This window comes from Saccopteryx bilineata, chromosome X, assembly GCF_036850765.1.
Source record: "Saccopteryx bilineata isolate mSacBil1 chromosome X, mSacBil1_pri_phased_curated, whole genome shotgun sequence".
NCBI lineage: Eukaryota > Metazoa > Chordata > Mammalia > Chiroptera > Emballonuridae > Saccopteryx > Saccopteryx bilineata.
Window position 1 is genome coordinate 77,018,840 of NC_089502.1, and position 20,740 is coordinate 77,039,579.

At 42.1% G+C, this 20,740-nt stretch overlaps 1 protein-coding gene across 6 annotated transcripts in view; it reads left to right on the forward strand.

Moving 5' to 3' along the window:
- TAF1 (TATA-box binding protein associated factor 1) overlaps window positions 1-20,740 on the forward strand; it is an 83,623-nt gene that overhangs the window by 59,724 nt on the left and 3,159 nt on the right. For 5 of the 6 annotated variants that reach the window (XM_066250584.1, XM_066250589.1, XM_066250586.1 and 2 more), the window contains 5 exons: window positions 507-623; window positions 3,979-4,104; window positions 5,512-5,668; window positions 6,240-6,417; window positions 8,548-9,728. In XM_066250584.1, coding sequence (XP_066106681.1) covers window positions 507-623; window positions 3,979-4,104; window positions 5,512-5,668; window positions 6,240-6,417; window positions 8,548-8,767 — 798 coding nt within the window. In that variant the 3' untranslated portion in view covers window positions 8,768-9,728. Of the gene's footprint in view, window positions 1-506; window positions 624-3,978; window positions 4,105-5,511; window positions 5,669-6,239; window positions 6,418-8,547; window positions 9,729-20,740 lie in introns of those variants that run through there. The other variant, XM_066250588.1, reaches the window with a different exon arrangement.

Sequence of the window (20,740 nt, forward strand, 5' to 3'; positions counted from 1 at the left end):
AATGCTCAAATCAACTGAACAGTTTTTAGCACCTGAGGCTGATGTGCTTGGACCAACGGAGCTATCCTCAGTGCCCGGGATCAATGCTCAAACCAGCCGAGCCACTGGCTGTGGGAGGGGGAAGAGGGATAGAAGGGGGAGAGGGAGGGGGAGAGAATCAGATGGTCACTTCTCTTGTGTGCCCTGACTGGGGATTGGATGCAGGCCATTCATATGCCAGGCCAATGCTCTATCCACTGAGCCACCTAGCCAGGGCCTATTCTATTTTAAAATGTAACATAATACCTTCCCACCCTCACCTCACACTCATTTCCTTCCCTGCTTTATTTTCCTACCTAGAACTAAATGTTTTTAACAAACTTTATAATTATTTACTTTGATTATTATGTGTCCTGCCTCTAGAACAGAAGCTCCATGAAGACAGGAATTTTTGTTTGCTTTGTTTACTTTTGTATCCTCAGTGCCTAAAACACATGTTGAATGAATTCACTGCTTTTATTTCTCAGTATGATGAGCATTTGACTCAACTTGAGAAGGATATTTGTACAGCCAAAGAAGCAGCTTTGGAGGAAGCAGAATTAGAAAGCCTGGACCCAATGACCCCGGGACCTTACACACCTCAGGTGAGTCTGCGGACTAGGAACCCCCTCTTAGAGTTTTCTTATTGGTTTGGGATATTGGGAGCATGTTAACAGATATATTTACTGAGATGCCCTTCTTCTCTGTCCTTCCTCTTCATATGCCTTTCGTGTGCTTTCTTGTCTTCTCAAAGGCTAAGGTGAGTGAGGGCCATGGGTCTTGGTGGCCTTGTTGAATTCAGAAGAGGCAGGTGTGGGCTGAATGAGTGGGGTGGGGTCTTAGTTGTTTAATCAGTATTTAGGAATACCAGATTCCTGACTACTATGGCCAGAGGCCTTCCCCTTGTCTCTCCAGACCTCCCCTTTCTTATGAATTAGGGCTCCGGCACGTCCCTAGAGTGTCAGCTTCTCAGTTATAGCTAATAGGCTACATTGTTCTGTGCCTTATAAATGCCTGATGACTCATTTTCTCAGAGGTAACTCAGTGTAGCTTAGATGTCACCCATCTTCCTGGATTGACTCCCTCTCTTCATAAATGAAGACAGGTAACGTTTATCTTCAATTATTTACATGCCCAATATAGAGTAGGATTGATAAGAAGTTTTTAGTGCTTCTGTTGTGCCCCTTGAATATACTAAGTTTCACATATACTATACTCTTAGAGGGATGGCATATTTGAAGAATAGGACCTACCAGAATATAACTGGTGCTTGATTTCTGTATTGGAGGCAGTATGGTAAAGTAGAAAGTACATGAAGTTTGGCATAAGTAGGCCTGGGTTTGGATCTTAACTCTGCTGCTATCTAGCCTTGTGAACTTGGGAAGTTCAGTTAACCTCTCTAACTCAGTTTCCTTTTCTTTAAAATGTACTTGTCAAGATTGTTATAAACATGAAATGAGTTTAATTTGCCTGGCACAAGGTAGACATTCAGTAAATATTTGTTTTCTTGTCTGTGAAAGTTGTCTACAATTTTTCAAAGGCTCTTTCAAATTTAATGAACTATTTTAATGCTTTGGAGGAACTATTTTAATGCTTTCCTTAGTTCCCACTGGAAAGCTTTTTTTTTTTATTCTACTCAGATTTTGCTCTGAACTGATAATGCAACAACCTATATGATTTCTGTTGGGTTATTGCTATCTGTATCTCGCTCATACACTCGCCCTACCTATCTCTTGTTCTCTCCTTCATCCCAAAATATAGGTCACTGAGGGGCCATGTATAAGGAACCTTAGGGTGCTTCTTCCAGGCCCAGACACAAGGGCAAAGGCTTTGGGAGTGTGGGCAGATTGGGTCAAGGGGGCTTGGCTGAACGATGTTACCCAGGAGGGCCTTGTTTGCTAAGAGGTGCTTTCTGGTCAGTTAAAGCTTGGGTTTTAGTCATCATCCCCAGGAGACTCGAGCCACGAAGAGGCACGTGATTTGCTCTGGTCGGTGACAACGTAGGCCTAGTTCTTTAGTGAGTCAGAGCTTTCTTCCTTTTTTTCCTAACCCTCCCATGCTATCTCAAGTGGCTGAGGAAAACCTGGCAACTGTTCTCCCGCTGAGCAGTAGCTGTGGTTTGGTGCAGTTAGAGGGTCTCCTACGAAGAACGAAATGAAGAGTGTTCACCCTCTCGTGATTATCTTCACTCGCAAACACAAATTTTAAAAAGTAAGCCCTGCTCGTTACCTTTTCGCTTGAGGAAGATGCACCCGGGCGATTGTCTTTACTCTCAACTCCTCTCAAGCCCAAACGTTATCAGTGAGAGTTGCATAAGGTTTACCTGTCACAGTACAATTCTGGTTGTATGCAAGTGTAACAGTAATCATTCTTTACTTCTGGCTCTAAATGATGGTAGTTGATCATTTCTTTTCACTCAGCCATTTTCCACCCTGCTTGTATTGTATCGTACATTCAGCTTCACACTTCATCTAAAACTGCTTACTTTGCCCTTTCCTACATAGCCTTTCATTCCCTGATTTTCTCTTGGTCCATAATTAGTTAATTTGCTCTGTAATCACTTTTATTTTTTGTGACAGAGACAAGAGAAACCAAGAGGGACAGCTAGGGAGACAGGAAGGGAGAGAGATGAGAAGCATCAGTTCTTTGTTGCGGCACCTTAATTCTTCATTGATTGCTTTCTCATATGTGCCTTGACCGGGGGGCTACAGCAGACTGAGTAACCCCTTGCTTGAGCAAGCGACCTTGGGTTCAAGTCAGTGACCTTGGGCTTTAAGCCAGCGACCTTTGGACTCAAGCCAGCGACCATGGGGTCATGTCTGTGATTCCACGCTGAAGCCGGCGACCCTGCATTGAAGCTGGTGAGCCTGCACTCAAGCTGGCAACCTCGGGGTTCAGAACCAGGGTCCTCTGTGTCCCAGGCTGATGCTCTATCCACTGCACCATCACTTAGTCATGCCTGTTCTATAATAATTTAGATTCTGTTTTGCCTCTATTTCTCCAAAACCCTCTTCTTAATCAGCCTTGCTTATTAAAAAAACCCCACAAATTAACATATAGTGGTTTTTATTGATAAAAGTAATGTGGTCATTGAGAAAAATTGGGAAATATAAAGAAGAAATAAGTTACCTAAAATACAGTTCACTACTCAAAACCAATCACTGAACATTTTGAAAGAATAATATTTCTACCTTCAGAGAACTGTTTCCTATTTCTCCAGCCTGTTCTTTATTGGGCCCTCCTGCCCCACTGTCACTGAATAAGTCAATTTGCTAAATCCTTGTTCTCTTCAGGAGAAAGAAGAGGCAAGAAGGTATCTGTATAATTTATTGAATACCAGGCATTGGGTAAGGAGCTCACACATGTCTCTTGAGTGTTCCAACAACCTTACAAGGTAGACATTATCATCCAGGTTTTACAACTAGGGAAACAAAGGCTTAGAGAGATTAAATAATTTGTTAAAAGTTCCTCAGCTAGCAAGTGGTGGAGCCAGGACCCAAACCCAGGGACGTTTATTCCAAACCCATGGTTTTTCACCACACCATTGTGCCTCATAGCATCCTCTGATGAGCTCTTGTTAAGGTTGAAATTTCTTGATCCCATTTCCTATTAGATGCCTCTAAACCAATCAAAATAGCACTGGGCCTAAAAAAAATAACACAAGACTTAGAAGAAACCAGGTTATTGATCAGAAAGACTGTTAGGACATAGAATTATCTCATACTTGATGTTTTTCTGCTTCAGATATATAATAATCATATACATTAGATGCCTTTCTGCTAGAGCGAACAACATCAGACTCCCCAAAACCTATCAATAAAATTGTTTCAAGCTATGTTTTATCTTTAAATGGGTTCTTCTGCATGACCTTCTTCTGCAGTGGGTGCTCTAAATGGGAATTCTCTGTGGGTCTTATTCCCTCTCCTAAATAGAGGCTAAGTTGTTTGATTTGTGCTACAGCCTCCTGATTTGTATGATAACAACACGACCCTCAGTATGTCTCGAGATCCCTCTGTATTTCAAGATGAGAACAGTATGTCTGTCCTGGATATTCCCACCACCAATTCAGAAAAGCAAGTGACACAGGTAGGGTATTCTGTTTCTCCCTGTGAAATTGGTAGTGCGCTTTGGCGTGGGGGTTGGGGGACTGGTGGCGGTGGTGATACAGATGTGTGTCAAGGATAACTGAGTTCCTTGGACCTGGGAATGTAGGTTAAGAATGTGATTTCATGGTGGGATGGTGGCAGGTTTCATGATGCACCAGGGCCTAGGTAGGCTGGGTGAGGAAGACTGGTATTGGTACTGAAAGGAGGAGGAGGAGGAGGAAGGTGGGGAACTAAGACTCAGGCCCAGTGAGCATGCGTACGGGAGGCTTATGGTTACGTTATACCTCTATATGCTAGGAGCCCCGCCAGTACAGGGCAGATCAGTTCCGAAGGCGGTATCAGCAGGTCCCCATAATGAGTCCCAGACTGACTTTGATTCTTGGAACCAGCTAAATACCTCCATCCAAAATTACTGTCTATTGTCCCCATGGGCAGAATCAGGCATAGCAGAACTTCTGGGAAAGCACAAGTGTGAGGCATCAGAGCAACCTGACAGGCGACTAAAAGATTGACTGTATTCAGACATAGTTCAAAATAATTGCTTTGTTACTCTGCTGTATGTGTGCTATAATCTAAATTCAAATTATTTATAAAATTAGATAAATTTTTAAAAATTAACCTTTTCTAGCAGTTTCAGAAGATGCTTCTGATCCCAGGCTAGAAATCCTATCAGCTGATCTCAGTCAGCGTTCCGCTGAGAGTGCAAAAACCCAAAGGCTTTTTCTATCCCAGTGTCTGACCAAGCTAAGGAATGCTTGAGTTAGAAAGGAAGAGTGTCCTTGTGATTATAGAGTAAGAGTAGACCAAGGACCTTCTGTTCTTTGGGGTTTTCTTACCCCATCCCTGATTTCCAGAGAACGAGTGGGGAAAAATGCACATGCCTTGAGCTGTGTAAACAGTCCCCACTAGTTGTGGGTGGGCTTGGATGTCAGGGAGGAGCCTCTGTCCTGGGTAAGAGCTGCTGTTGTTAACTCTTCCCACAGGCACGGCCCTCAGTTATGTGCTATTTGTGTTCCTTACTCAGACATGCAGTTAGGCTGGCAGAGGAAGACTGATGTAGATATTGAAGTGTATGAGGAGGAGGAGGAAGAGGAGGAGGATAGGAAACCTAAGACTCCAGCCCCAGTGAGCATGTGTACGGGAGGCTTATGGTTACGTTATACCTCTATATGCTAGGAGCCCCACCAGTACAGGGCAGGTCAATTCCCAAGGCGGTATCAGAGGGTCCCCATAATGAGTCCCAGCCTGACTTGAATCCTTGGAACCAACTAAACAAGTCTGTGCACCAAAATTACTTCTTGTGAGGCAGCAAGGGGGACTGGTGGTGGCTTCTGGTTTCTTACTTGGGTTATCAATGGGACTTTGACCCCCAACTGGTCTTATTCAGGAGGGGGAAGATGCAAATGGTGATCTTGCCGATGAAGAAGAAGAAACTGTGCAGCAGCCTCAAGCCAGTGTCCTGTATGAGGATTTGCTTATGTCTGAAGGTGAAGATGATGAGGAAGATGCTGGCAGTGATGAAGAAGGAGATAACCCTTTCTCTGGTAAGCATTGCTCCTTTGTGTCTGTTCCTGTGTAGCTCAGCATGGCGCCCTCAGGACTGGGTAGGAAGCTCTTGGCCACACAAGCTCTATTAATGACTTCTATTAATAGCCTCAGAGGACTGAGCTCTCACTCATTGGCTGGTCAAATTCATTAGCCTTAAGGAAGTGAAGAAATATAACACAGGAGATACAGAAGATGACAGTAGAACATTCAGTGCCTAAGTAGCACCTTTGATGTAAATACTTGATAAAAACAAAAGAAGTATTGTATGTAGCAATAGAGAAGGAAAATGAAGAAAAAAGATCCTGCTTTGAGGTGTTTTGTGGGTCACTGGCGATGGCAGGAGAAAAGTATAGGAGGAAAACAGACAGGACTGAGATGTAAAAAGAAAATGTGTTGTTTGGATTTAGTTTCTATACTGAAGATCTTGCCAGGGTTGACCTGAGGCACTCCTCCAAGGTCAGAAGTCCAGACAGGATGCCTGTAGGGAGTGTGGTATAACTGGTTTTGGAGGACTGAGCCAAAGATGGTTATTCTGTCAGGCTTATCTCAACCTCTGTCCTTTCACAGCGATCCAGCTGAGTGAAAGCGGAAGCGACTCTGACGTGGCCTCTGGGGGGATGAGACCCAAACAGCCACGTGTGCTTCAGGAGAACACCAGGATGGGCCTGGACAACGAAGAAAGCCAGATGTCCTATGAGGGAGACAGTGGGGAGGCTTCTCATGGTTTGGAGGATAGCAACATCAGGTAATCGACAGCAACATGCTTCAGGGCAGTGGCATCAGTGCCCAGCTGGGATGGCAGAGGGCCCAGCATCAGATTACTTTCATCCATTCAACACTTCCTGAGTGCCTGTGAGGGCCAGGCACTGTGTTAGGCCCTTGGGGACACACAGAGGAACAAGACACATCCTGCCCTTGAGGAGCCCACAGTCTCATGGATGAGACTGATACAGACAAAAGTATTACAGATCGCAAATACAATGTGTTAAGCTATAGTGTAAGTTAAGTACAAAGTGCCGAGTCACAACTGAGAAAGGAGTGTCACCCTGCTTGGGAGCACTCGGGGGGGTTTCACACAAGAGGGGACATTTGAACTGGGCCTTACAGGATAACTAGGAGTCTACTAAGTAGATAACAGACAGCAAGTAAGGAGATCCTTGGAGATAGAATAATAGTATATTCAAAGTCACAGAACTATAACAAAGTATGTTCCAGAATGAAGGGCGGTTGTTGGGAGTTGTGGCTCCAATAGTAGCAACGTTTTATATTATAGAAGACCTTAAGTGGCATGCTAAAGACATTTGGATTTGGGTTCATGGGAATCATGTAAGGAAAAGGAAATAACATCAAATTTGTGTATTAAGTAACTAGGACAGCAATAAGGATCTCAACTGAAATCTGTTGGGTGGGGGAAAGGGACATATTCCAGAGCTACTTAAAGGGTCGATTGATTGGATTGAAGAAGATCAGGAATATAATGAATGGGAATGTCACTGAGATGGGAAAAAGGAACAACTGGCATTAGATAGGATGGGAAAGGAGGAAAATGTTTAGACATGTTAGATTTAAGGAACATGATACATCTAGCCAGGGGTAGATGGGAAGCAGGTAGAGTCTTTATTTATTAAGTCAGCAAATGCTTTTATCATAAGTACAAAAGTCACTACAATGTGGTCCCTTCCTCCAAGGAGTTCAGTCTAATTGGAAACCTAAAGCAGGTCAACAGATGACTGGTTTCAGTGTAACCTGAAAAGTTCCATGATGGGTGATCACAGGATTTTTCTGGGACTTCAGTAGGAGTGCGTGAGGGGAGCTGGTTTGACAAGGAAATTGTGTTGAATCAGAACAAAAATTTGTGTGCCCTTTGGCCCCCAAATTTCATGTCTAGGAAATTCAATGGGAATAATAATAAAACACCTTCATCAGGATGTTTGTATAAGGATGTTTATCACAGCATTGTTTCTAACAGTGGGAAAATTGGTGACAGCTTAAATGTATTAGAGACTGTTAAATAAATCCTGTGACAGCCATACAGTGGAAGACCGTGCAGCTATTAAAATGATGCTATAGATGTATGTTTATAAAGATGTTTATTATAATCATTAGTGAAAAAAGCAGATTCCTAAAGAGTATGTAGAGTATTCTACTTTTGTAAATAAAAAAAATGTTTAAGCATCTAAGTGAAGTGCATAGAAAAAAAATTGGAAGGTCATACATATACCAAGATTATCTCTGGATAATAGAGTTGGTGATTTTTCTTCTTTTTTTTTTTCTGGTTGTATCTTCTAATTTTTAAAAACCAGTGAACGTGCATTATTTGTGTGATTTTTTTTAAAAAAGTAAAATTAAGAATAAACAAACAAACAAAAAATAAAGCACACTCTGGCAGAAGTGTGAAGAATTAATTGGAGGAGAGCAAGGCTGGGGTCATGAATACTGATTTCAGTGGTGCAGGCACAGATGACAAAGGACTAAGTCAAGGGGTATGGAGTAGGGATGGAAAGGAAGGGATAAAAATAAGATACACTGAAGAGGTAGAAACTTTAGGACTGTTGACTAACTGGATATGTAGAGGAATGGAGCCGGAAGTGGTCGATGAAACTATGAGGCTAGTAGAGCATTTATGGTCACATAAGGTGGCAGTGTGTTGCTCAGGTATAGGGAAGTTTCTTTTACTTAGGTTCTTGTGCAGTTGGCAAGTCGATGTTTTTGAACAGGATCATTTTTCTCTCGGGAACCTGTAGAACAGTCCAGAACCAGTCACTTTAGCGTCCAGGGGAGGTAAGATGGGCTGATCCCTTGGTGACACCAAGGACGGGACTGGTTAGCTAGAGGATGGTGCCCGGCTTGAGAGATGACATGTTTCTCTTCTCAGTTATGGGAGCTATGAGGAGCCTGATCCCAAGTCGAACACCCAGGACACAAGCTTCAGCAGCATCGGTGGGTATGAGGTATCAGAGGAGGAAGAAGATGAGGAGGAAGAGCAGCACTCTGGGCCGAGCGTACTAAGCCAGGTCCACCTGTCAGAGGACGAGGAGGACAGTGAGGATTTCCACTCCATTGCTGGGGACAGTGACTTGGACTCTGATGAATGAGGCTTCCTTTGGGCCTCCTTGGTCAGCCTTCCCTGTTTTCCAGCCTAGATGATTTTGTTTATATTTGTACAGTGTCTGATCCTGAAATCAGTAAACTAATACCTTAGCCTTTACAATAAGTTAATCATGAATGAATCTCCTCTCCTGGTATTTCTTGGGGCAGTGTCACCCTCTGAATTTAAATCAAGCAACCCCCTCCTGCCTACCACTGATGAAAATGGAGCAATCTCCTCCTCCTCCAGTGCCCGTTTTTAACTTCAATTATTGCTCTTGGTATCATGTTTCCTGGGGAAGGAGGAGAAATTATGAACGGACTGATAACTATGTCTTCTTGGTGTATTAGACAGTTTCCAAGCACGGTATTATCTCAGTTTTCTAGCAGGCTGGGACAGGTAACAGCCCCCCTGTGGGACAGGGAACTGAGTTCTTCCTGGCGGAGTCTATGCCACACTGAATAGATAAACCTATTGGACAGACTGCCCATTATTTTATTTATTTGATTGTGCAATGCCTTGTTCCTAAATGGGTTTGAGGCAAATGATTAAAAATCTTGGAAACAGCCTACACGTCAGAAGAGATATGTTGCCATGTAAATGTGTTCTGTCCCCCCACCCCCAGGGGAATTGGTAGGAAAATGGTAAGTTCCTTAGGGCAAAGACTGTGTCTTCTGTTTCTTTTCATGCTTAGGATATGGTTCTGTGCATAGTAGGTACTCAGTACATGTTTCTAGAATCACAAAATTCTCAATAGATTTGTCATTGAACATCCGCTTCATCATAAGCACTCTATCAGATCCTGGGGATGCAAAGCTAAATAAGACACATTCCTTTTACCCAGAGAGCTCATCTTCAAGTTGGGGGAGGGAGTAAAATTCAAAACATATTAATAAAGCATTATAGTTCTGTGAGATAAGCACAATTAAAGAGCCAGATATAAAGTGTAGGGGAAGCGAGAGGAGTGATCATGTCTGCAAAAGTCAGGGAAGTCTTCCTAGAGGTAATTTTTAGCCGACTATTGAAGAAGTAGTTTACCAGATGGGGAAGTCCAGGCAGAAGGTGACGTGAAGTGAAAAGGCCGAATCTAGAAATGGCAGAGTGTGTTCCTAGTTTGTTTGTTTGTTTGTTTGTTTGTACCTACCTTGTTCCAGAAAGGATTTAAGATGGTTTGCTTCCAGTCCTTTCATGCTGGACTGGCTAGAGATGAGACTGGAAGATGGGCAAGAAGCATGTCAGGAGCTTTGAATTTGATGCTAATGAGTGTGAATTTTATATTATAGGAAACGAGCTCTAGTGGAGCGATGCTTAATCAGGACTGTGTTTTAGAAATTTTCTGAATATTGAACTGAAGAAAGAAATTGAATCATGACAATTGTGATCCCATTTTTGTAAAAGACAAAATTGTGTGTATATTTATATATGCTTGTGCGTACAAAGGAAAGGGTCTAAAATGATACATGCTAAATTGTTCACAGTGATAACCTCTGGGGAACGGGATTGGAGGTGAGGGGCTCTGTGGTTGTATGTATAACAAGTGCGATGTGCTTTTATTTCTGTATTGTTTGAATTTTTGCAAGTATGTATTATTTTTGTAATAAAAATGTTTTTAAATTATCAAGCAATAGTGTGGAGAGTGGTTTGGAGGGGAGGAAATCTAGTTCAAGGAAGAGGTAATGGAGCCCAAACTAGGGCTGTGGCATTAAGATGGAAGGAGTAGGATGAATCTGAGATCTTTTGGGTTAGAATCAATAGAACTTGATGACCAGTTGGCATTTGGGGGTAGAAGAGGACGAGGAACGGAAGGTGGCTTTTAGAATTTTGGTTTGGGAGAGTGGCTAGGTACAGGGTATTCATTCATTCATTTATTCATTCATTCATTTATCAAACCACCTGGTTTTTTTTTGTTTGTTTTTTAGTGAGAGAGATGGAAAGGGAGAGAGTTGATGAGAAACATCAACTCATAGTTGTGGCATCTTAGTTGTTCATTGATTATGTGCCTTGACCCGGGTGCTCCAGCAAGCCAGTGTTCCCTTGCTCAAGCCAGCGACCTTGGGCTTAAGCCAGTGACCATGGGATCATGTTGATGATACCATGTTCAAGCCGGTGACCCTGCACTCAAGCTGATGAGCCTGTGCTCGAGCCAGCAACCTTGGGGTTTTGAACCTGAGACCGCAGCGTCCCATTCCCGTGCTCTATCCACTGCGCCAACACCGGTCAGGCTCAGGCCACCTATACTGCTCACAAAAATTGGGATATTTTAAAATGAATATGAGGCAATCAGCTATCCCCTAATTTTTGTGAGCAGTATATTTTTATTTATTTATTTATTTATTTATTTATTTATTTATTTATTTTTTCATTTTTCCGAAGCTGGAAATGGGGAGGCAGTCAGACAGACTCCCACATGTGCCCGACCGGGATCCACCTGGCATGCCCACCAGGGGGTGATGCTTTGCCCCTCTGGGACATCGCTCTGTTGCGTCCAGAGCCATTCTAGTGCCTGAGGCAGAGGCCCCAGAGCCATCCCAAGCACCCGGGCCATCTTTGCTCCAATGGAGCCTCACTGCGGGAGGGGAAGAGAGAGACAGGAAGGAGAGGAGGAGGGGTGGAGAAGCAAATGGGCACCTCTCCTGTGTGCCCTGGCTGGGAATCGAACCCGTGACTCCTGCACGCCGGGCCGATGCTCTACCGCTGAGCCAACTGGCCAGGGCCTGTGAGCAGTATATTTTTAGCAAGCAGTGTGCCAGTGTGTCAGATGCTGATGCTGAAGTAAGATACTGTTTTCTGATTGCAGAGAACTTAGGTCCAGAATGAGAGGTAGATAATATAAATAGCAGAATAAGTGATCATTGCAATACATGTTTACAAGATCTGTGGTGAAAGGAAGGAGTCGCCAGCTCTGCTTATGAAGTAAGAAGGGGAAGGCTTCAAGAGGAGACCCTTGAAATAGATCATGCAGAGTAGGAAGGAGTTTTCCAGACAGTGAGAGGGGAAGGAAAGGGAGGGGACGTTCTAGGCAGAGGGAACAATGCTTAGGGGCATGAAATGCCCGGTCTGTTCACAGGACATGTAGTTTTGGATGGGTGGAATATTGAGAACATATGTGGTACAGTGGTTACAAGGCCCAGGATCAAATGCTTACCTGAGAGAGAACACTCCAGCAGCAGTAGGAAAAGGGATGGACTGGAGACAGGGGAACTGATGGCAGAGGGGAGAGAATGGGCACTTAGCCTGGCTGGGGCATTGGCAGCAGGGGATGGAGAAGAGCATCGTGGTGACTGATTGGAGAACGGAAAGAAAATAGAACCTAAGTTTCTGAGTTAACTGACTGGATTAACGGTGATGCCATTCTCTGAACAGGTTGAGGATGGGAGGTAGGAAAAACAGCTCAGTTCAGTTGGAAGCATGTAAGTTTAAAGTATGATAGGTAGAAAGCAAAGGATTTGTGCAACCTTGGGAGTAGGTGAGATCACCCGGGCTGCATGTGCAGTCAAATCAAGGAGGACAGAATCCTGGTGAAGACCAGTGTTGGGGGGGGGGGGGGGTGAGAAACAGAAGGAAAACCTGAAGAATGGTATTTTTCAAGCCAAGGAAGGAGTTTGCAGGGGGAAAAAAATGACAACGTATATACCACAGAGAGGGGAAGTAGAATGCATCCTGAGAGACAGACAATCTTAGGTTTGGGCACCTGGGAAGTCCCTGGTGACCTTTGCTAGCAAAAATGGTTTTAGATGCGTGAGATAGGAGTCAGCCAGCAGCAAGCAGGGTGAGGAACAGATGGAAGAAGACTTAGTAATGATAGTGACCATGGACTATGCTGCCAAGAAGTGAGGGTGTGAGGAATGAAAGGGAGAGCAAATAGGCCTGCTTACGTAGGCTTGAGGTAGACAGTAATAGGGAAGAAGAGATTAGAAACAAGCAAGAGGACAGTTGTGGGAAAGACCTCTGAAAAGAAGGAATGTCAGTTACCACAGGTAGCATTCCCTCCTGTAGGAGATCTTGACTCTGAGATAAAAGGATGGAGATAGTTACAGAATCAGTGAGATCAGTGTAGATAAGGGAGATAAGAAGTCATACTCCATAGCTACAGGTTCCTGTGTGAAATAGGTGAGATTATCCTTGTGAGAAACGTGAAAATGGGATGGGAGCTTGAGTAAGTGTTGACCTCCTTAGGGGGACAAGTAAAAACTGGAAACAAGCTAAATGTCTGCCAGTAGCAGAGGTGTTTAATTATGGTACATCCATTCAGTAAAAATGCACATCTGTTAAAAAACAATGAGGAATATCTCTATGTGCTAATATGGAAATACATTATTTTTAATATATAGTTTCAGATGTACAACATTATAATTCAACACCCATATACTTTACAGCAGGCTTACCCCCAAAAGTAGTTACTATCCATCTCCATGCAATTGATCCCCTTGACCCCTTTTGCCTACCCTCCCCCCAACCCTCTTGTCCTCTGGTACCCACAGCCGATCTGTTCTCTGTATCTATGAATTTGTTTTTGTTTGTTTATTTTTGTAGAGTCCTCATATTAGCAAAATCCTACAGTATTTCTCTTTCTGACTTGTTTCACTTAGTGTTATACCCTCAGAGATACTCTTGGAAAAAAAAAGTGATAGAATGGTATACAGTGTTTAATTTCATTTGTTTGGGAGACAAAGAAGATATAACTTGATGTTTGCATATTCACAGAAAAGATTCAGCAAAATGTACTTCACATTGTTTAACACCTGTGAGGTATAGAGTAGGGGAAAGGCTTGTTCTTTTCACTGAAAACCCTTCTGTTGACTTGTTTTCTTTTTTTGGACTGAACTGGTTTTTTTAAAGATTTTATTTTTTCATATTACAGAGAAGAGAGAGAGAGAGAGAGAAAAGGGGAGGAGCAGGATGCATCAACTACCATATGTGCCTTGACCAGGCAAGCCTAGGGTTTCGAACTGGTGACCTCAGCGTTCCAAGTCAATGCTTTATCCACTGTGCCACCACAGGCCAGGTCTTTTCCTTTTTTTAATGGTCACTGAGGGAAATGGGAGTTGGAGCTGACTAAGGATTCATAAAAGGATTGCTGGGTGTTGAGTGTACCAATGAGGTTAGAGACCATTAATTTCAAATGGTACCAATGTACTTTATTGTGTGATTTTTCTTCAAAGGCACTTAGCAACACAGCTATCAGGGAGTAGAAGCAGAAAAGATAAAGCAGTTTGGGGTGAAGACCTGGATAAAAGAGACAGATTGGTGAATTTCCTTCCAATAACCATTTCATGACTATTCTATACCAAGCACTGTGCTGGGTTCTGTGAGTAGTGTTGGGGGTGGATGAGTCGCACACCCGAGGGCATTAAGTGAAGTGATAAATGCAGTGTCCTATTAAGGTGCAGAGGGACGGGGTGTACTCCCACGTCCGGAACCACAGGAGACAGGCCTCAGAGGTGACTAGTATGAGTTAGCCAGGCAAAGAAGGCAGTTGGGGGTAGAGAATGGGCATCATTGGAGGCAGAGAAAAGAGCATGTGAATAGTTAGCAATGGCTTGAGCACGGTGCACGCGGTGGGGGCTGGTGAGAACTGAAAGCAGAATCAGCCAGGGCCCAGAATCCCAAAGATTAGACGGATCTGTTGAAGGACTTGGGTGATCTTAGCAGCAGTTTAGAATATAGATTGTGAGAGCATAGGACTGGAGATAGTGTAGCAGTCATTTAGGCAAGATGTGAGTCGGTTGTGAGGGAAGAACAGTGGGCAGAGATTTGAGAGACTTGAGGAGGTAGACTCTATAAGTGACAAATTCGATGTGGGGGATATTTTGGTCAATTAATAAATATTGATTGAACCTAGTGGGTACCAGGCACTGTTCTATGTGCTCTGTATACAGCAGTGAATAAAACAACCCCTTCCCTCAAAGAGCTTAGAATTTTAGTGAAGTAGCTGGACAGTAAACAAGTAAATAAGAGTGACCTGGCCTGACCTGTGGTGGCGCAGTGGATAAAGCGTCGACCTGGAAATGCTGAGGTCGCCGGTTCAAAACCCTAGGCTTGCCTGGTCAAGGCACATATAGGAGTTGATGCTTCCTGCTCCTCCCTCTTCTCTCTCTCTCTCTCCCCCCCCTCTCCCCTCTCTCTCTAATAAAAATGAATAAATAAAATCTAAAAAAGTAAATAAATAAATAATTTTAAAAAAAGAGTGACAAGTACTGCGAAGCAAAACTGTTGTAAGAGGGCTCAGGGTGAGGGTGCTAATGCATTAGACCAGGAAGCCCTTGCGGAGTGGCTGTCACTGGCACAGAAATATAAATGTATTACTTTGATACAGTTAAAACATTTTTTAGAAATTTTAAAAGATAAGCAATGAAATAACCACAAAAAGATACTTGAAAAGACTGGTCAGAGAAGTATGAGGAAGCCAGGATACACTGTGGTTAGGGACGCCAGAGGAGAATTCCACAGGCGATGTGGTCAGCGAGGGCCAGCACCTGCAGAAAGGTCAGTCAGTTAAGAACTGACATTTGTCACTTGGCCTTGGCAGTTACTGAGCCTAATGAAAGCAGTTGCTGTGGAATGGTGGGTGCAGAAACCAGATGGCAAGTGGGTGGAAGAATTGAATGTGAGGAAGTAGAAACAGTGTGATTTGATTAAGTAAGAGCTAGCACTCACTGTGCCAGCCTCTGTGGAGAGCTCTTTCTACCTGACCTTCTTTAATTCCAAACCTCCTGAGGTATTATTAATCCCATTTTCCAGATGAGAGAACTTGTTCAGGGGCACAAAGGATGGAGGGATCAGCCTCGGACTAGAGGACCACCTTTAAATTATGGCCAGAAAGATGGGTATTGGACATATGTAAGCAGCAGGAAGGGGGCAAACCTTGTTTTTGGGTGCTGTAGACTCTAATGAGGAGTTTTTATCCTAAAAGCAGTGGGAAACTTTTCATAGGGAGTGCGGAGGCGCTTGAGAAGGTAACCTCAGGTTTGTGTTTCCAAAATGTTAGCTTTTTCCATATCGGTGTAAAAATAGCCACTTCTTTTCTGCTGCTAGTCAAAGCTTCTTTTGCAGGGTCTTAGGCATTACAGTACAATATTTGCCTAAATATAATACCCTAACTTGTTTTTTGTCCAACTTGGAAGACAACTGGTGTGCTTGTTAAAAATACTGCTTCCTAGTTCAGTTCAGGCCTCTTGAGTCAGAACATCTAGGCAAGAAGACTGATGGGGAAAAAAAAAAAGAAGAATGATGGTCTGTTTTACAGATGATCCAAGTGATTCTTATCTGAGAAGTCTGGGAAACTAATCAAGCAATGTTTCCAAATTAATGTTATCCTCAGCTGTTCTTCAAACAAATGTATATCAAAATGGAAGCAATAGTTTGCCTATTAAAAATTTTAATTCGCTGGGTGGATCCTGGTCAGGGTGCATGTGAGAGTCTGTCTCTGCCTCCCTGCCTCTCACTTAATTACAAAAAGCAAATTTAAATTCTTGGGCTTGGAATGTGTGTTTTTAATATGCACATCTGTAATTCTGATGCAGATAGTCATTAAAGTAATAATAGCAACAGTATTAATAATCCTTTGGTAAATGTAAGTCCTTTAGAAGAAATATAGAATTACAATATTTTAATTATCAGGTATGTAATACTGCAAATTTATCCTTGGCTTTTTGGTTCATAATAACGATTCAAGGATTTTCAAAGTATTACTTTTAATATTATATATCTCACCTATTTATAAATATGCATAAACTGTGACAATTTAAATTATATACAAATTATAAGTTCTGCAAATTGGTTTAAATAGGTGTAAGACTTTCAAAATCATTTCTTTTAAATTTTGCCTACGTAGGTTTGAATTCTCCAAACTTTGGGAACTTCGAATCCGGTTTTTTCAAACAACTCCATATTACAAGTTTTCGACTTTTTTTTAATGTCCTTCATCCTGATTTACAATAAAATAAAAATGTATGCTAATATCTCATGTTTCTCTCTCACTTAAAATAGTCCAAGTAAAACTTTTTATCAACCAAAAATTTGACTCAGTTATCTATAATACTATATGTAAGCAGTGGTCTAATAATAGAATAAGCAAAATTAAATTACATTTTAGTAGGTGGAAGGTAAATCACATCTAAAAACTGAAAGCAAATAAGTGCTCAGAACTAGAAGGATGGTTAAATAGGAAGGAAAACGAATTTATAAATGAGAAATGAAGATTGCTAGGGCGCTAGATATATTTTGCTTCACTTTTATCAACTGTGTAAATATAGCAGAAGAAAGTATCTCAGTAAGTGTATTAGAGGTTGTTTATTTTAGACAATTCACTTCCTAAATTTCTTTATTCTAAATTTTGACATCCTGCTTTATCTTTTTTTTTAATTGATTTTTTAGAGAGAGAGGAGTGAGAGAGAGAGACAGAGAGAGAGAGAAGGGGGAGGAGCAGGAAGCATCAACTCCCATATGTACCTTGACCAGGCAAGCCCAAGGTTTCGAACCGGCGACCTCAGTGTTCCAGGTCGACGCTTTATCCCACTGTACCACCACAGGTCAGGCCCATCCTGCTTTATCTTTAAAGCGTCAGCACAGTGTGCATATTGTGATCATGAAGGCAAGAGTTTAAGCCAATCCTTTCATTTGTTGCTTTGTGTCTTCCCACCAAATAGAGGTTCTAGATTCCCAATGGTGTACCTTGTAGATGTGATGAGGAACTCATCCGAGTCTGGGAGGAGGATTTTTTTAAAGCCTCCCAAGTGATAGGGAGGCCTGCCGCCTTCTTCCCCAATCCCTGAAATAGACAACTTGATGCAGTTTCTCCAATACTGCAAAAATTCATAGGTGTCAATATTCCAATTCCAAACCAATTGATTCCTTATCAATAAAGAATTTTCAGCCTTTTGCCTTTGTTCTGCTCTATCAAACAACTTTCACTCTAGCAAACAGTGGTTAAAATAATGAATCTTATCTAGTTTGGGATGTATGACAATTTTGAAAATATGGTAAAAGCTGTGGAATCTCCCTCCAGAAGAAAAATATAAATACAAGGTTTTGTGTAGATAATATTGAGTGTTTCTTGGACTCCTGGTTAAGAAACAAATATAAAAAAAGAGGTGTAGTCTGAGGTTTCAAGTAACTTTATCTCCAAAAGTGTCTAAGTCTTGGACAATAGAGCATAATTTAAATACTCCTAAATATTTTTTAAAATATTTTATTTATTGATTTTGAGAGAGAGAGAGAGAAAGGAAGGGAGAGAGAAAGAAGGAGGAGAGAGATGACAAGCATTAACTCATAGTTACTTCACTTTAGTTGTTCATTGATTGTTTCTCCTATGTGCTTTGACCTGGGAAGCCCAGGATTTCGAACCAGCGACCTCAGCATTCTAGGTCGACCCTCTATCTACTGCGCCACTACAGGACAGGCAGTACTCCTAAATCTTAAGAAAAAAAAATCATAAGTTACAAGTGAGATTGTCAATTTACAACAGAAAAGTTGGGACAGCACATTTTCACTCTCTTGAGATAAATTTACAAGTTGTTCCACTTCCCCCCAACCTTCTAAATGCCAGCTGTAACTCAGATTCCGGTAGAATCTCTTTGTGAAGGGGAAAAAAATAAACAAAAACCCGCATTTCAGATCCAAGTGTCTTAGAAAAGTGTAGTGTGTTGGTTTCAAATACAGGCCTGTTATACTGTGGCATCCACAACTTACTAGTTACATGACCTTGAGCAGTTAACTAAGGTTAGGCTTCTAAAACTACTTGACAAGGTTGTAGCTGAGAGTTAAAGGTTTAGCATCTTAGCCGCTCAGCACAGTGCCTGCTGCATCATACACAGGCAGTAAATGTCAGCTATTCCGAATAAACCGGAGTTCACAGTTTACACCAACTTAAGTTACTCTAACTCCTGAAAGTAAAATCTGAATGTTAAATTCCTTAACAGCGGTTAGTCTTCTTGTATTCCTAAATCAGAATTACCTTCAAGACTTTTGGAACTCCCATTGTGCCCATTAATCTTCCCTACAGTCAGATTTGCTGCCCCACCCACCCCTTGGCTGAAAGCCAGCGCCCCATCTCTCTCTCCCCCCCCCACTGATCCAAGTGAACGTGTGTAAACGAGGGGAAAAGTTTCGTTAACCACGTGTTGACTTCACCTCCCGTGCTGGTGGGACCAGAAAACAGAACTTTTCCATTTATTTGATGCTCCTTTATTTAAAAAAAAATCTTTAGGACACAAATAAAAGTAACACAATTACTTGAAGGCCCTGGACAGCTCCGTGCATGATTACAGCTTCAAATACTATAATAGGAACTGTAGTGCAGATATGAAAAAGGTCTAAGAATTTGTTTAGCATTAACTTTTGTAATTTAAATATGTTAGCTTTTCTTCCAAATTTCTAGACATGTTTCCAAAATTGAAGTTTAGAATGCAAATTTTGGGTTTTGAAAGGTTTGCTTCTCATTTTATTTTTTGTATGATTTCATTTTTTTACTTTAAAATTAAATTATAGTATAAGATACGCATTTAACTCTCAGATCTCCAGATAAGTATGGCTTCTCCTAACTTTGAGCAACGAATATCAGACTGGACAGAATTTGTTTATCAGAAAATGCAATATAAATTCTTTAAAAGGTAAGATGAAGAAAATTCTCACAATAAAACCAGAAGTTGTTCTCTTTAACTCCATCCTAGCGTGATGACTTTTATTTTCTTCTTTTTCCAAGTGAGAGGAGGAGAGATAGAAAGACAGACTCCTGCATGTGCCCTGATCGGGATCTACCTGGCAACCCCCATCAGGGACCAATGCTCTGCCCATCTGCCTGTGCTCGTAATGGAGCTATTTTTAGCGCCTGAGGCGGAGGCTCCACGGAGCCATCCTCTGTGCCTGGGGCCGATGTGCTCAAGCCATTTGAACCATTTGAGCCATGGCTGCGGGAGGAGAAGAGAGAGACAGAGAAGGGGGAAGGGGTGGAGAAGCAGATGGTTGCTTCTCTTGTTGCCCTAATTGGGAATTGAACTAGGGATATCCACACACCAGGCTGACACTACCACTGAGCAAACTGGCCAGGGCCACATCATGACTTTTTAAAATATATATTTTTTTATTTTAGAGAGAAAGGGAAAGACAGAGAAAGAGAGAGATCAATTTGTTTTACTTAAGCATTCATTGCTTGATTCTTTTTTTTTTTTTTGCAAGAGAGAGAGAGACAGAGAGTCAGAGAGACGGGTAGTTGGAGAGATGAGAAGCATCAACTCAGAGCTGTGGCACTTCAGTTGTTCATTGATTGCTTCTCATATGTGCCTTGACTGGGGGGCTCAAGCCGAGCCAGTGACCCCTTGCTCAAGCCAGTGACCTTTGGGCTCAAGCTGGCAGCCTCAGGGTTTTAAACCTGGGACTTCAGCATGTCACGTTGACACTCCATCCACTGAGCCACCACCGGTCAGGCCATTGGTGCATTCTTGTATGTGCCCAGACCAGGGATTGAACCTTCAACCTTGGCATATCGGGATGTTGCTTTATCCAACTGAGCTGCCTGGCCAGGGCACAAGATGACTTTTTAAATCTTTATTTAGAAGTTATTACATATTAATACATCCATTCCATTAGTACACATTTTATATCACAGTTTAGTCAATTGACTTCTAATTTTAAGGGCTCCTCATAACATATAAAAACTGTGTTTTTCCATACAAACTTATAATTACTAAAATTTTTAAGCTTAAACTGCTTTTGATATTAGAGCTGTGTGAAGAGGACTGCCTGAAGCTTCTCTAGGTATCAAATCTTACCATAAATAGAACCCAAGACTTAAAAGACAATCTCTAAACATATAGGTCAAAGAGGGTGTGCTGCTTTGTCCCCTCCCCCAGTACTCATTACAAAATAACAACTGAATTTCCATGAACTCTTCCATTCTCCAGTATATGCTATCTTGGTGCATTTTGCGAGGGACGTGTTTACTTGCCAAGTCCGTGATATGCTATGCTGCTTTGGAGCCTAG